Below are 14,948 nucleotides of genomic sequence, written 5' to 3'. Positions count from 1 at the left end.
CTTTGAACTGTCAAGATCCTCTTTTAATGTGTTTGAAGAAGGATTTATTCATAATATAAAGGGCTTTTGCAAATTATTCTTCAAGCTCTTTGTTTTCTTCATTTTGACACTGCTTTAGTTTTTGAAAGGTGCTTACTTCCTTTTGTTAACTACTTCTGTGCTGTTGTTAATCTGTGTCAAGATAACTGTTGCCCTTTCCCTCATGTATTTTTTTTTCTTTTTTCGATAGGTATTATTAATTTGTCCTGTATTTCCAGCTTGGTATTCTTGAATGCTGCCTGCAAAACTTTAACTTGCAGCTGCCTCAGTTAGCTCCTTTTTATCAGTCTACTTCATCCTGAAGTTCCCTATTATGAAGCAGAACATTCTGTAGTGGATTTGTGTATTCAGTTGCTTTTGCAGTGATGCTGAATCTAAGTACATATTGGTTGCTGTTAACACTTCTATTCCTGCATGCTACTCAGAAAAAAAGATAAAAGTTGCTTCTTCACTCTCTGGCCTCATGTTAAGTCGCTTCATAAAAACCTTGATTTGTGTCTAAAAGTTTACTCTTGCTGCCACGCTCATTTTCGTCTCCTTCTGCTCACTCACCTGCTACCACATCACTGAGTGAACTTTCTTGGGCATAGTACTGTTCTTGACTGTCCCTGAAGGTCATCTCAACAGATTAGATTGCTAAATATCTTTACCTAACTCTTCAACAGTTCAGTGCTTCCACTGTCCCTTTGTAGGCATTTAGAGTGAATCCAACTGCAGCATGTAATTTTCTCAGAAAAGACCTAAGGATGCTTGTTCTGTCTGCTCACTAGGTCATATGTGTGATAATGAGGTATTCTGCCCTTTAAGAGACGCAGCTTATTTACTCTGTATGACTGCTGGTAATATTAGCTAGTACCCTCACTTCATCCAGTCCTGTTTCCATTAGTGGTGTTTAGGTTGGGGAGTGTGCAGGAAGCATGTAATGTGGGAAGACAAATTAAAATTGCTTTGTCTTGCTTTGCTAAGATGTGAAAGATATTCCTTCTCTACTCCCTGTGCAGCAAAATACATTTGTGTCTTGTGTGTATCAAGTAGCCAACCTGTTGACATTTTCATTTTGTTCTGTTGTTTTGATTTATACAAGTGCATGTTGCAGTTTGGAATTCAATCAGAACAAATTAACATTTGTGGAGAACTGACCTCCTAAAATAGACAAAACTTTGATAAAAGATGTTATTGTGATGGCGACAGTGGGAGGGATTTGCAAGCATGCATTTTAAGTATGTTCAGTCTGTTACCAAGTCAAAATGGTTATCTGTACTCTGCCTTGCATCACATCTGCATTATCCCCCCAGGATTCTTGAGATACCAATCTTTCTTCATTAAAACAAGAACAACAGCGAAATGATTGAGATTCCTGCTTGGCTTATCACATTTGGAAAACTAATATTCTTTTGACAGTAAGACATGACAAGCTACATCTATACTAGAAAAATAATGTAAGTTAGAGAATAATTTTCAAATAACACAACATCAAACTTGATATTGCATTTAATTTAGATTGAGATTAAAAACATTGCAGATGCATTACTCCATTTATTGAGACAAGATTTTATTTATTGATGTTATGACTCCTGTATACTAGAAGTTGCTCCTGTGAGCATCAAGAGACCTTTGGTGGGTTACTGGACTGACAAGTAAAATGTGCTAATTTAGTTAGCAAATTTAGTGAGTTAAGTCACTATAGAGGAGTTTGTAGGTATGCGTAGAAGGAAGGAATTGGATTGAGAAGTAAAGAATTAATTTCTAACTGCCACTGATCCAACGCAGCAGTTTGTTGTCAGTGGATTTGGGACTGTGAAGTAAGAGTAGATGAAAGCTAGAAAAAAACCCCTTATGTCTTTCTCTTGCTCTTCCTATTTTTGTTTATTGGTATGATAGCTTTTATTTTGCATTACTTTTAGTTTAGGTTCTTTAATACTCTGCTAATACAGCTGTACTTTGAGTGTTCTCCTGCTCTACCTGTTAGTTCCAGCTGTAAAGGGAGCAGTCAGTGCTCCAAAATGAAGCATATACCCATCTCATTTTGGGGTACCCCTTTTTTCTTGTATTGTTTATTCATGTGCTTCAGTGTTGCTACTATTGTCTTTATGGTTACTGCAGTTACTAGTACTAGCAGTTTTTCTTTTAGGGAATGCATGATGTTCTTGCCAAGGGCATTTTTTTTTTTTTTTTTTTTTTTTTTTTTTTTTTTTTTTTTTTTTTTTTTTTTTTTTTTTTTTTTTTTTTTTTTTTTTTTTTTTTTTTTTTTTTTTTAGTGTACAGAAAAATTTGCTTTGAACAATTGAATTTTCTTGCCTGAGGACATCTGCCGTCACTATAAAGTTATTGAGATGTTTTTTAATTGTTCCAGAAAAAAGAGCAAAAAAATTGCAAGATTCAGTTCACGCACATTCAAAATTTTAATTCTGGTTTGCTACCCTAATAACTTTGTAAAATTAGAAGTTTTTTCCAGCCATGCACAGAATAGAATTTCTCAAAAAGCTACCTGCTATGTTATCTTGTTTTCATCCCAATTACTTTGTGATAGTGTGTGTGGAAGAAAGGGACAGAAAAGTTTTGCAAATAGAACAATTAAAAAAGTTTATTTTCCTGTACTCTCATTTTTACAAAAATCCTTATTTTGCTCATATTTCTCTCTCTAGCTAAATGGTAGAGGTTTCAGAAAGGTGTGAAGTAGCAAGAAGAGTTTGAAGCAGATTATATTTGTAAGTGTCTATTTATTAGTCTAATCCAATCTGTTCTGTAAAAATAGGAACAGGCATACATTTTTGGAAGAGATATTAAAAACAAAAAGATGTACAAGAAGGTACAGGAAAGTATACATTCAGTAGGCGTCTTCCGTGGATAAAAGACCTCCACTGCAAGAAGAGATTACAGAATCTGCAAGGAGACTGACAGGCTATTCAGAATGTTGCTATTAAAATCTCAAAGTACGTTTTAAAGACATGAGCCTTATTTCTTGAATTTTGTGAATTTTAATTTGGCTAGAGATTCTTAACTGAGCATCACACTGACTGTTTTGGAGAAATGCTAAGTAAATATTTGTGGCATTGAATTGTTTTGAAATAAAATATATTTATTTTAAGGCAGATAAAAATCCAGTGGTGTTTTTTCTCTGAAGTTCTGTTTGTTGATGTTTTTCTTAACAAAGATAAAGATTATCCAGTATTTTTTCCCTCAAGAACACTGAGAAATTTTTATTTTTATACAACTTGCACTTAAAATAGGAAATTATTTTTGAGTATTTGGAGCTTTTCACCTTTGCTGTTTTGTAGTGTTGCTCTCAGAATAGCCTGAGCTGAGTTTCAGATCCATTCCACTATTCACAGTAAAAGCTAAAATGAGTGGACTTTGGTCTAATTCTCAGGTTCTTCAGTACTTCAGACATATGCTAAGGGGGTTTCCTATTATGAACTACTCTGCAGAAGCTGTCCCTTTTCTGTAGTGGATATTGAAAATGTTTACAATTTCTCGCCTTTCTTCTGTTCTTAGACAAAACTCGCTTTGATTTTGGAGTGCTTTGCTATAGTAAAAGCTCTGGGATTTGGAATAGTGACTTCAAAGGACTCATTTTTGCAGAAAAAGCACAGGAGAATTTTTTAAGAACTAATTGCCAGTAATGAAATAGGTTTTGTTACTTTCTGTTTATAACTATAAACTATCATCCAGTATAAACCACTGTTAAAAAGCTAAGAGCTATAACATTCCCATCAGGGGACAAATTGCTAATAAGGTGTAATTTGAAAGGGGAAAGCTGGTGATATCTGCAAGAAGAAATAAGAGCCCCAAGGCTGCATAGAAGTGCCTTATTAATGGTTGCACTGGGCAACCTGTTGAATGAGCTTTATTTATCATGTTTTTGTAGTTACTTCCATGGAGCTTTCAGCTACAGTGGGAGGAAAATACCAAAGTACAATATTGTTCTTCCAGTGTAGCAATCAAATCAAGAAAAATGGAAAAGAGGTAACAGGAGGAGGAAAAACATTACACAGCTGGTTCAGAAATAAATTTCTTTGGTTAGGCTCCCTGTGTGAGATATTTACTAAACTTTCTGTGTGTCACTGAAATTTAGGAGATGCTTTTCTCAACACTGGAAGGTTTCTGAATCTGAAGGTTTAGTAGAGCTTCCCACAAGTCTATGTCTGCTAAAAAATGAGTTCAGCAGGGTGAGAAAAATGAGGGAAAGGTTGGAGGCAAATTGTTAAGATACGATGATGATGATGATTTCAGTGACTGCTTTCCGAAGTTTCCTTGTCAATGTAGAACAAGTTAAACACCTTCATATGTAACAGGGGTATGTTTTCCCTCTAAGCAGTGTTTTCTATTGTCTCTGCAAAAACTGTCAATTTGGATCTGAGTGTTTGTCTTATAGAAATTGGATAGAAATTACCACTCATTTAATGTCACTAATACTAGGTTGCCAGATGTCACTGACCTCCTCTAATAACAATTTGGATGATGTTCAACATGTAACTTAGGGGTGCCAAGTGCCATGAATCATTGACATTGCTCCAGACCTTTCACTTGTGTCAAAATAAGACAAAGAAATAACATTTGAGCTTTTTTCATAGCCTGTTATCTCAAATCTTTACAATGAAGTGATTTGAAGTTGGATTATGGGCCCCCTTATTCCCATTGTTCCTTCCATGGTTATTAGAGTACATGACATTCCCTTGAAGACATTTTCATACTTGGAGCAGATACTTTCCTTAGTCCTGAGGCTCCTGTTCATCTTTCTCGCCCTTGATTTTTGTGTAATTTAATAGCGCATCTATACTCCAGTGATTTTCCTAGTAGCTATAGATTCGAGATTTCTGATTTTAATAAGCATCTTTTGCACTTTCTGTTTAGTGAGAATTTTTTTCAGCCTGCTGTTCTTTTTTTTTTATTACTCCACAGCTCATGATATTATCTATTTGTTGATGAGACTCACTTATGTGTCTTTTTACGTTATACTCTCCATATTCTTGCTATTTTCTTTCTCAGATTATTTTATCATTTGTCAAATTTAAGGAAGTTATTTAAGGTAAACATAACCAAAATGGAAATTACCTTTTTTTCTGAGTGAACTGTCAGTTGTGTTGTCGTCAGCTTTGTTCCCAACTCTTTGGAAATGTGGTGGTGTTTTTTCTTGCTGTGTTCAATTTTGCCCCATCCACTTTTTAAATGGCTTGTATATCTATGTGTTATCCATAAGTGGAAAGAAGAAAGTTCAATCTTTACTATCTCAGTAACTTATCTGAGCAATTAATTTAACTGGAAGGATGTAGAAAATTACTTATTTGTTTCTCCTTGATGTTGAAACATGTATTTTTCTATTACCTCTTCACTAGACAAGCTGCATGAAATAGTGGTTTCTTTGTTATTAGCTTTCTATTTCCTCTCTGCTTTCATCTATCTAAAATCTTTTTACCTTGACTTGGTTGCATATTTAATGGAAAAATACATATATGATAAAGTTCCTTCAGCAATTTTTGTCTTGTTGCTGTCTTGTGAGATACCATTTTTAGGTTCGATTTGAAAGATATTTTTAATATTGTAAGTAACAGTTATTGTAAAGTAGTACTGTAGTATTTTCTCTAGAACTGCAGAAGAGTATTGCTATTAACAGAATCAAGCCTACCATCTCTAAAGTTGAATTAGAAAACTATTTAAATAAATAAGTAAAAAAGACAAATGGAAATACAGAAATAGGATTTTTTTGGTAGTCTCATTTATTCAGTTTGACTTAGAAGGTGATACAAATTTCAGCTTCCATCATATCTCTCAGGTTCATCTGAGTATTTTTAACTCTTACCTGGTAGCTGTAATACAACTATCTTTGACATCCCAGAGGCAAGATATAGTATGTTGGCTGTGTCTCTCAGAAATTATTTCAAGAAGGTTTTTGATTTGCACAGTCTTCTGAAGTCTCCTTGACTGTCTGTGGCTGAAAGTTAAGGAGGGCTGTTTGCTGGGCATCCCACATCAGCATGGCTGTCATGAACAAGTTAGCAGCAGGCAGGATGCCCCATATTTTGATGCTGTCTCTTCTTTCCAATTTCCATGTTTCTTAATAGCACTGAACAAGTGTACAGGAAATAAACCCCACTTCTGCTTGCCTGTGCTCAAGGTCCAAACCAACATTTTGTGGGACTCAGTGCAATGGGATTCTTTTCACCACTTACCCTGTTCATAACCCTAGGGGGTTGAGAAGTATGAAATTATATTGAAATTCCCTTAACTGAAATAAAGAGAATCCTAACCTATCAGCATCAAAAAGTTTAGAACACTATTTGTAAAAAAAATGTTGCTTTCAAAATGTCTTGGAGTCTACTAAAATCAATCTTATTTGCCAAAAATCAGGAAACACTTCAGTACTCAATGTGCTAACACAGATGCTAAATCTTAAAGGATTCATATGTAATTTATTCAATACATAAAATTTACTATATGTAGTATAATTTCAGAATGTGCATTAAATTGCATGTGTTGTGAAATCTCATTCCTACCTGCTGAATGACTGCCAAGTTTGCTACTGCAAGAACATTTTGTTGTTTCACCCCTTCAGCACAGTCTCTCATTCAATTTTTAAATGTCCATAAAAACTGTAAAAGCCTCAAAATGCCAGATTGGAACAATAAAAACTTTGAAAGTCACAGTGCAACATTTTCAGTTTTTTGAATAATTCCCTGGGAGCAGAACTGAAAACCCTAGTTTCAAATATACTCAAGTTTTAAGTTGCTGATTTCTAGATTTGGAACTTCATTTTCCTTTACAAACCTGTCCCTGTTGAAGGTAAACCAAATGGCTATTTTGTGACATTTAGAAATCTTTGCAGAAGACCGAGAGGGGAATACACAGTTGGATAGGTAGGTGGCATTTGGTTGAGTCCTGTGTCATTACAGTCAGTGGAGTAGCCCAACACTGAGGGTTTGTGAAAGTCTTAGTAACTCTAAATTCTTATCTAATATTCTGAACTTTTTCTTCTGAATTTATCATATTAACTCTGACAATTTTCAACAACTGTTTATTTGCATAGTCAATAAAATCTGCTGATTAAAACTTAGACTGCTTCTTGAATTATTATTAGGATATGTATTTCTCCTTTTTTTATATACTTCAGGCTAGTATATTTGGAACAAAATTAAGCTGACATCATCTCCTTGAAGTCATATAAAACTTCAGATATTACTTCGTTTAAGTACAAAGTTATATATCTATCAAGGGATCTCAGTTCTAACTGAATTCCAAACCCTGGAAAATGCAACCATGATTTTATGTTTATTTCCTTATATTTCACAGTGCTTACTTTATAAGAAACTGTAATTTTTAACTGTGGATGAACAGTAAAAGCTGGTTCTGAACAAATGAAAACACACATGATGTTATTCCCAGGCTGTTTCATGTGGCAACAAAATTGGTGGCAAAATACTGCAGTGACTGTAGCCAATTAGTAAAGTTGTCCATATGGTGTTGGACTTCTAGTATAAGCTGCTGGCCTATCACTTCATGTGAAAGTCTAACCAGGATGCCTTAAATCCCCAAAAGCCAGCTTTTTCATTTTTGGGGGGGAAAACTGTGTTAAAGGGAAGGCCTTTTTTAATACTTTAGTTTTTCACTCAGAGGTTGATCACTTTCTGAAGTTATTTGTCAGGAACCTATTGGCAAGATAGGCAGCTCCAGCAATAACGGCTGCAAAGATGAGGGGTCATGACTCTGTGGAAAGCAAGGAAAACGGTTCCTTGATAGTAGAGAGAGGTATAAATCTTCCTTAAGTGGCTTTACGTATTTGCTGGAAGCAGGGATGTCATTATACCAAAGCATGCCTTAAAATTTCTGGTAACCATCAAAACCACCACTAACTCTGTGGCTGCTAATTTGCTGCTAATGTCTTGCTGGTATACTTCTCTGTGGCTGCATTCTTTCTTTGGGTTTATGATCCTGACACTTTTTTTATGGCCTCTTTAAATTCAGCTTTTGGAATCCAGCATACATGTTCATTGAGAGCTAATTAGGCAGGCTGCGAGACACTGTTGCCAAACAAGTCAAAACATTTTGAAGCCATTCCATTGCTGGGCTGATGTGAACAGTAAGGCAATATTACTCATGTTTGTTGACATATATTATTATGGTTATTGCTATTATACCCCAGCTCCCCAGAGTATTGCTTAAATACATGATATAAGAGATGAAAGCAAGCAGATAATGAAAAAAAAGAAAAAAGGAAATATCATGTAGTTGTTAGTTTTTGGCACTGTGTAATTGAACCGTCTTCTTTAATGTTATTTTTGCCAGTATCTCATTAGCAGAGCCATCTGCCTAAGAAGTGCTGGACCATCTGTCTCGAATATTGTTCTGTTCATGTCTTGGTTCTTGACTAATTAACTTCTTTCTCTATGAAACTTTCTGTTTCTACAGAAATATATAATATATAATATAGAATTATATAATATATATATTTCTATGTATTATATCTATAGAATATTATAATATATATGTCAACTCCAAGTATGTTCATATATAAAAATATATATGAATGCCTACCTGTCTACCTATATCTTTTGACTATCTGTGTAGCTATGGGAGCATAGTTCTTCTAGCAGATATGATTTTACTCAGTTATGTGTACAGCTCCCACTGTAGCTGAAAGTCAAGTGTCTTTTTCTTGACCTGTCAAGAAAAATTAATGTAAAATTAATACATCTCTAACCTAAATCATTCCTATTGACCAGACTTTTCTTGACTGTGTTCAAATTTCCAATTTCCAGTCTACATTTACTAATTAAAGTTAGAATTATAGAAAGGGGCTATGTTAAAGTAAATTACTTAGGGCTTTGATTTCTTTTCCTCCTGTTGTATTTTGTAATTTTTCTGGAAAATGATATAATAATTTAGGTTGGAAAGGGCCTCCAGATGTCTTGCCTGGGGACTTCATTTGTTCCTGCATGTTGGGCATGTAAGAGAAGCCTTTGACAGTTACTTCTGTGAACATTATTTACTGTTTCTACACTTTCCATGTTTCTCTTTTAGTGTTCATTAAACTTTCCACGTTTCTTTTCTAGTATACTTCAGATGTATTTGGATAAATCAGTTTAGACTCGAGATTGTTTTTCAGTTTTTCATTGGAGTTAATTTATTTTCAGATATTTAATTTGCCTGCTGAAATATGGTAGTTCAACTTCTAAGAGAAACTCACTGCTCATCCAGAGAATTTATTGAAATATATTTGTTATTCCAAAGAATATTAGTAATTTTAATACTGTAATTTTAAACATATAGAAGTGCTAGTTGTATATTTTTCTTCATTTTGAAGATAACAGTTTCATTATATATCTTGAGTTGAAATTTATTCCTTCTCTGGCTGGAATTTCTCTCCCCCTCTTACCGCTTGAAAATGTCAGGAGAGATTCCATCTGAAGTTTCTCAAACATCAGTGATGTAATGTTTAAAACACTGATACGGTTATGCAATTGAACATTTAAAAAAAGCTACCTGCAATGAGTTTGAAACTTGAGTTCAAGCTTAGAGTTAAGTCAGCACCAAAGCCTTGGTTTCTTTCTGATTTTATGTCAAATCTATATGGAGCTTTGTGGTTCATGTATTTATTTTAATTGAAGAAAATAATGTGTGTTCCAAAGTGAATGTGACATCCTCATCAGAATACACTGGGTTCTGTTCATGTTGTATCTTTCAAGTTGGGTCTTTAAAGATGGCACACTGACTTTCACAGTGCTAAAAATCTCACTACATTATATAATTAAAGTTTATTTATATATAATAGAATGTAGTTGAACTGAAGACTGGGAAATTAGGAGCAAACTAAGTAAGGCATGCCATTTATAGAAGTGTTTGAAAGAATATATTGATTGCAGGATTTATAAAAGCCATGTCACTGTAAATATTTTCACCTTACTGTCAGAAACAGACTGATGTGCTAACTTAGACCCTACTCTTTAACCTATGTTCTTAGTGGAGATGTGTAGCAGCAGCTGTATATTACCTATCCTTATTTTCTTTGACACAGGCTTTCCAATCCCTGTTTCCTCTTTCCCCAAAGAACACAAACTTTAGTGTCTATATTTTGGTTCAATAAATTTTGTTACCAGCTCAATTAGAATTGTAATACTAATTAAAACCAGTACATGGAATGCTGCAGGTTGTGTTTTGCATATGAAAATTGGAGCTTCTTATTAAGAAATGTAGAAAAGAAAATATCCTAATAGGATGAACATCAGCTGAGTAGACCTTCACAGTGAATCAAATATCCAACATGATATGCATGTCATATCTGTGCTACTCATCTGAACTTCATGGAAATGTCAGCAATCAGTGTTAAGCAGGAGAATATGTCAGTTTAATGGAAACAGTGGGTAACAGTAACATCCGTAAACATGGTTTTTCATTTGCTTTCTAAAATAAAGGAATCCATGTGTCCATCCGGTCTTTCAGAATGAAAACTTCAAAGGCTTAATCTTCTGCTGGCAAAACCCACATTGTTATTATTCTGTTAGGACATTTTATCTTATTTTATCTATATGTGTTGAAGATTCAGGACGCATTTTTCTCCTTTTTTTTTTTTTTTTCCACACTGAAATGGCATTTAGCTTGAGGAGTTTTCTACCTGTCTTCCCACTACATATAACCAATAGACTGTGTTGAATATCTAAATTTCCATTTTGTGGAAAACTTACCCAAATTTTCTGTAGTTTAGAAGAAAAAAACCTCATTATATAGAAATGTTTGTCTGCACTGCTGAACTGTGTTGCCTCCTTAGGGACCAAAGTACAACAGTTTAAAGTACTCGGGTCTCTTTAGATGCCTTTATGCTATATTTCATTTGCAGTCTCCTCTATTATTATCTCCTCTAGCAGTGGAACCCAGGGCTATAGGACTGTAAGTACACTTGATTTCAAAGATGGGACTTAGCTTTGTCACCAGTGTGTCTGTACTTATTTATTTCTTGTTCAGATACTATTACTCCTTTTTAGAATATGTTGTATTAATAGGGTTTTCCCAGCATTTGCCATTTGGTTAGGTTACAAGCATTTTGGTTCTTATGTATGCTGTTAACTATGATATCCAGAAATGCTACATAACGTTTTAATATTTAATATATTTATTTAAATCTGTGTGTTGTGTAGATGTCGAAGAGAAGAAGGTTGATTTTCAGTTCATGCTATTAATGGTTTTAAGTGATTTTGTGATGTGGTGGTAAAATTTTTATTAATATTTAAGACTTGAGAGGTCCAGCCAAGTTGTTTATCCTAACTAAAAGAGTATTTAGCTAAAAGCTAACAGTCTGTGATTGTTTCCAACTCTCCACTTCTGAGCTAAGGTAATACTGGGAGTGCCCCTCCTACAGGCTCCACCAAGAGCCCCACACATCTCTATTGTCACAGTTTAATTTTTGATTCCTTCTTAGAAGGGTGGCAGTTAGCAAGCTCCTTAAAGAGTCCATCTCTCCAGGGATAGATACCAGGGTTTCCTAACATTGAAATGTTTGTTTTTCTTCACCTCTTTTTTTTTTTTTTTTTAATGAAATGTATGAATGCTGGGTCTCAATGATTGCCTGGCAGAGAACAGGAGAGTGAGGGGGAGATGCTTACCCAATGTTCTCTCACTGTGGTCAGAGTTAATAAAGCCTTGCATTATTGTGCACTTGGGGTTCCCAGGTTCTCAAGCTGTGACCTGCTTGCAGAGATGTGTTGTATGCTTTTCTCAGATTTCAAAACGTGAAGAACTGTCACTTTCAGCTTCTGAATTTCCTACTTCCAAAGTCTATTCATTTTCATTTCCAAAATTTTCAGTACCTGAGAATTATACTTAAATAATTTGATTTGTGACATTGTGTAATTTTTACATTTCATATCCTTCTCCTTCAAATTACTATTTTACTTTGGACTTAGAGCCAATTGAAAGCTGGGTATTTTGTCACCTAAAATTGATAAATTGACAAATATTTTAGATTTAGTCCAACCTTTTTCCTGCTATTCATGCTTGGTATATTCTTCTCAGTTGAGTTTTGGCAAGAACTTTCCTTCAAACCTTCCTTTTAAGCACCCATATTTCACTAAGTCTTTCTACTTTGAACTCCTGCTGGCAATTAACTCTTGCATTTCTCCAGGTTTTTTGAAATTTTTTGTGTTGTTTAGAGATAATATATTCAATATTAGATACCTGTATCTAGTGCCATATAACAGATTCAATGCCATATAACATATAGATTCAGCATGTCCTAATGGATTAGGAACTTACTTGCTCATCCAAGAGCAGTCTTTCGTACTCTCATCTCTGTTATAGACATGAATTGCTTTTTGCATTACAAAGTCAAAAGAGTTAGGTCATTGCTGCTTTTTTGTCTAACTCCATATGACATTTCTTTCATGCTATTAGATACAGCTTGTTATAAATGCTAGGATCATTCACAAGTGGATTCTTTCAGAAGTTTTCAGTGTATTCCCCAATATGCTATAGTCGTTAAACATTGCATAAGGAAATACTGTAAATAAAAAGGTTTGGGATGGAGAAAGAGAAGTAATAGCATTAGTTTTCATATGTCTTTTTTTTTTTTTCCCCTGAAATGAAAAAAGCTCATTCTAGGGCTTGTTGAAACACAAATGCTTTGAAGGCATTCCCCCCCTTAATTTAAATAGGCTTGCACCCTTCTGTTAATTAACGAGTCTGCTTGCTATTAGTATAGTCTCCATTAAAAGACAGGTACAAAACATTTCCTGTATTAAATCTGAAGAAGTGGTCTTTCATTATTTCCTCGTGCATAAAAATGAAAAGACTGTGTTTTCAATAATTAGGCAGTAGTGGTTACTTCAGAAATCTCAGTTCTTCTTGATAAAATGTGAAGTGCTTTGTGACATTTTTATCTAAAGAACATACAGATGTGCACTGTTGAGGTGAAAGAATGCGGACTGATTCAAAATGTGCTTTGACTACACAGCATATACAGGCATTCAAATACGTACATGTATTGGTACACAAACACCAAGCATACAACCTGCTCCACTGAACAATAAAGTTCATAAGTCATAGGTCTTGAGTGTTAAATACAGAAATAATTGGAATTAACTCATGCAGTGAAACTGTAGTAATGCAGACTAGGCTTTACAGTCCTGACATAAATCTGTTGAAGCAGTGAAACAGCTCAAAAAATGAGGGTAAATTGCTTCTGCTTTGCAGTGTTCTGTTTCACTGTTGTCTTGTATCCTCTGTCCATTGCTTCTTTCTCTGAATGAAAGTTTTAGTGCTTCCGGTTAGTGCTGTGGTCATACCTTTAGAGGCTAAAATCTCCATTTGATGCTTGAGTTAAATACTTCAAAAACTGCAATAGGACACACTTTCCCACGGTGCAAGGTTTCTTAGCAGAGCTAACCTCAGGTGCTGTGGTGATGCAGATCACCCATGCTGGGGGGAGAGATTCAGCCTTTCTGTGTGTTCCTATCTGCTTACCTTAAAAAACTCACAAAAAAGTGGCTAAATAGCATGAAGTATAACTGATTATTTCTGCTCTACTGATCAGTACAGTGAATCATGAGGTTGACCAGCTTCCTTTTGGGTTAAAACACTGAAAAACCCTCATCAGCAAAACTACATTTCCAAAGAGGAAAAGCTTATAAGGCATATATGGATAGAATCAGCGACAGCTAATTATCAGTAAACCTGAAACATATATCACAAGCATGGGCTTAGGTAGGTCTGAGGTTTATATTTCTGTGTTCCCAGCATTTCTAACTAATTCCTGTTGGTTGCAGGCAGTGGAGTGGCAATGCGATGAAGCTACTAAAAGAGCCTGTTACAGTAAAGGCAAATCAAAGGTAAGCATGGGATAGCTGTTCTGCTTTAATAAAATGTATATGTTATAGTAGGTGTAATTCAGTGTATAAATCACTACCCTATGCATTTTTACTGTCTCTTTTTCTAAAGAGAGTTGAAGAAAAGGAGTTTGACACTGATGTATAACCAAAGGATTAAAAAAGAATATAGGGATTGTGAGGTTAGAGATACAGGCTTGTGATTCTTTTCTGAAATGATCACTAGCTTTAGCTTCCAACAATTCACTGTTTTAGCTCCACAGGCTAAACAGTGACAAGTCATGTGCAGTGGACTGCACTCTCACTTCATTTTCAGTGCTGTAAATCCCACATAACTGTGTAATTACTTTGTAAAATCCTCAATTTATATTCTTGTGTATTAGATGCAATTTTATGAAGTTTTATATTTTTCTGCTGGTGCTATAAAGAAAATTATATTAAATTCACTAATCTCTCTAGACATAGGACTTGATAAATTTTTAGTATTTAGAACCAATTCTTTACCTAGCCTACTGCAATTTCTTTTATTCAGCACAGGTAAATGTAATGCTAAGATGGAACCTCTATCAGTGCTGTGTTCTTTTGTGGCTGTCTAAACCTGAAGCTAATTGTCAAATTAATTATAAAAGCAGTTAGAATTGCACACAGTCTATGTTTGTAATTATTATACTGTTTAATGATTGAAGTTAATTCAGTTAAAACATAAAGGGAATACACAGCAAGAGTGATAACTGCAAAAGAGCACACCTGCTTTTACTCAGCAGAACATGTCAGCGTACATCATTGTTGTGCAAAACTCAAAAAAACTCCAAGCTTCAAAACCATATTCCTAAAGCTCTGCCATCTAGTAGAAGAGTCTCTTCTGCATAGTTATTTAATCACTGACTTTTTAACTTCTCACATTAAGCAGTTAATTTCCACCTCTTTTTTACAGAGTGATGGGAAAAAAAAAATTGCAGTGTACAGTGGTACACTGTTGTACACTCTAAATTTGAGATTAAAGAGGAAGAATGGCCTTGATTCAGAAGCAGGGCCATGTTATACCACGAGGTATAGAAAAGGAAAACCCTTTGGGACCTCATATTTTAAGCAAATGTTTAA

The 14,948-nt window shown here is 34.7% G+C and overlaps 1 protein-coding gene across 1 annotated transcript in view; it reads left to right on the top strand.

Moving 5' to 3' along the window:
- The window catches only part of SEMA5A (semaphorin 5A), a gene marked incomplete at its 3' end in the record, with an annotated part of 140,510 nt that overhangs the window by 101,330 nt on the left and 24,232 nt on the right, over window positions 1-14,948 (top strand). The window contains exon 7 of the mRNA XM_027889049.1: window positions 13,788-13,850. Within this exon, the coding sequence (XP_027744850.1) occupies window positions 13,788-13,850 (63 nt within the window). The remainder of the gene's footprint in view (window positions 1-13,787; window positions 13,851-14,948) is intronic.

The sequence above is a fragment of the Empidonax traillii genome, unplaced genomic scaffold, assembly GCF_003031625.1.
Source record: "Empidonax traillii isolate 1590-97213 ecotype Southwest subspecies unplaced genomic scaffold, ASM303162v1 scaffold249:size1902748, whole genome shotgun sequence".
NCBI lineage: Eukaryota > Metazoa > Chordata > Aves > Passeriformes > Tyrannidae > Empidonax > Empidonax traillii.
This window is presented reverse-complemented; position numbering and strand designations above follow the sequence as displayed.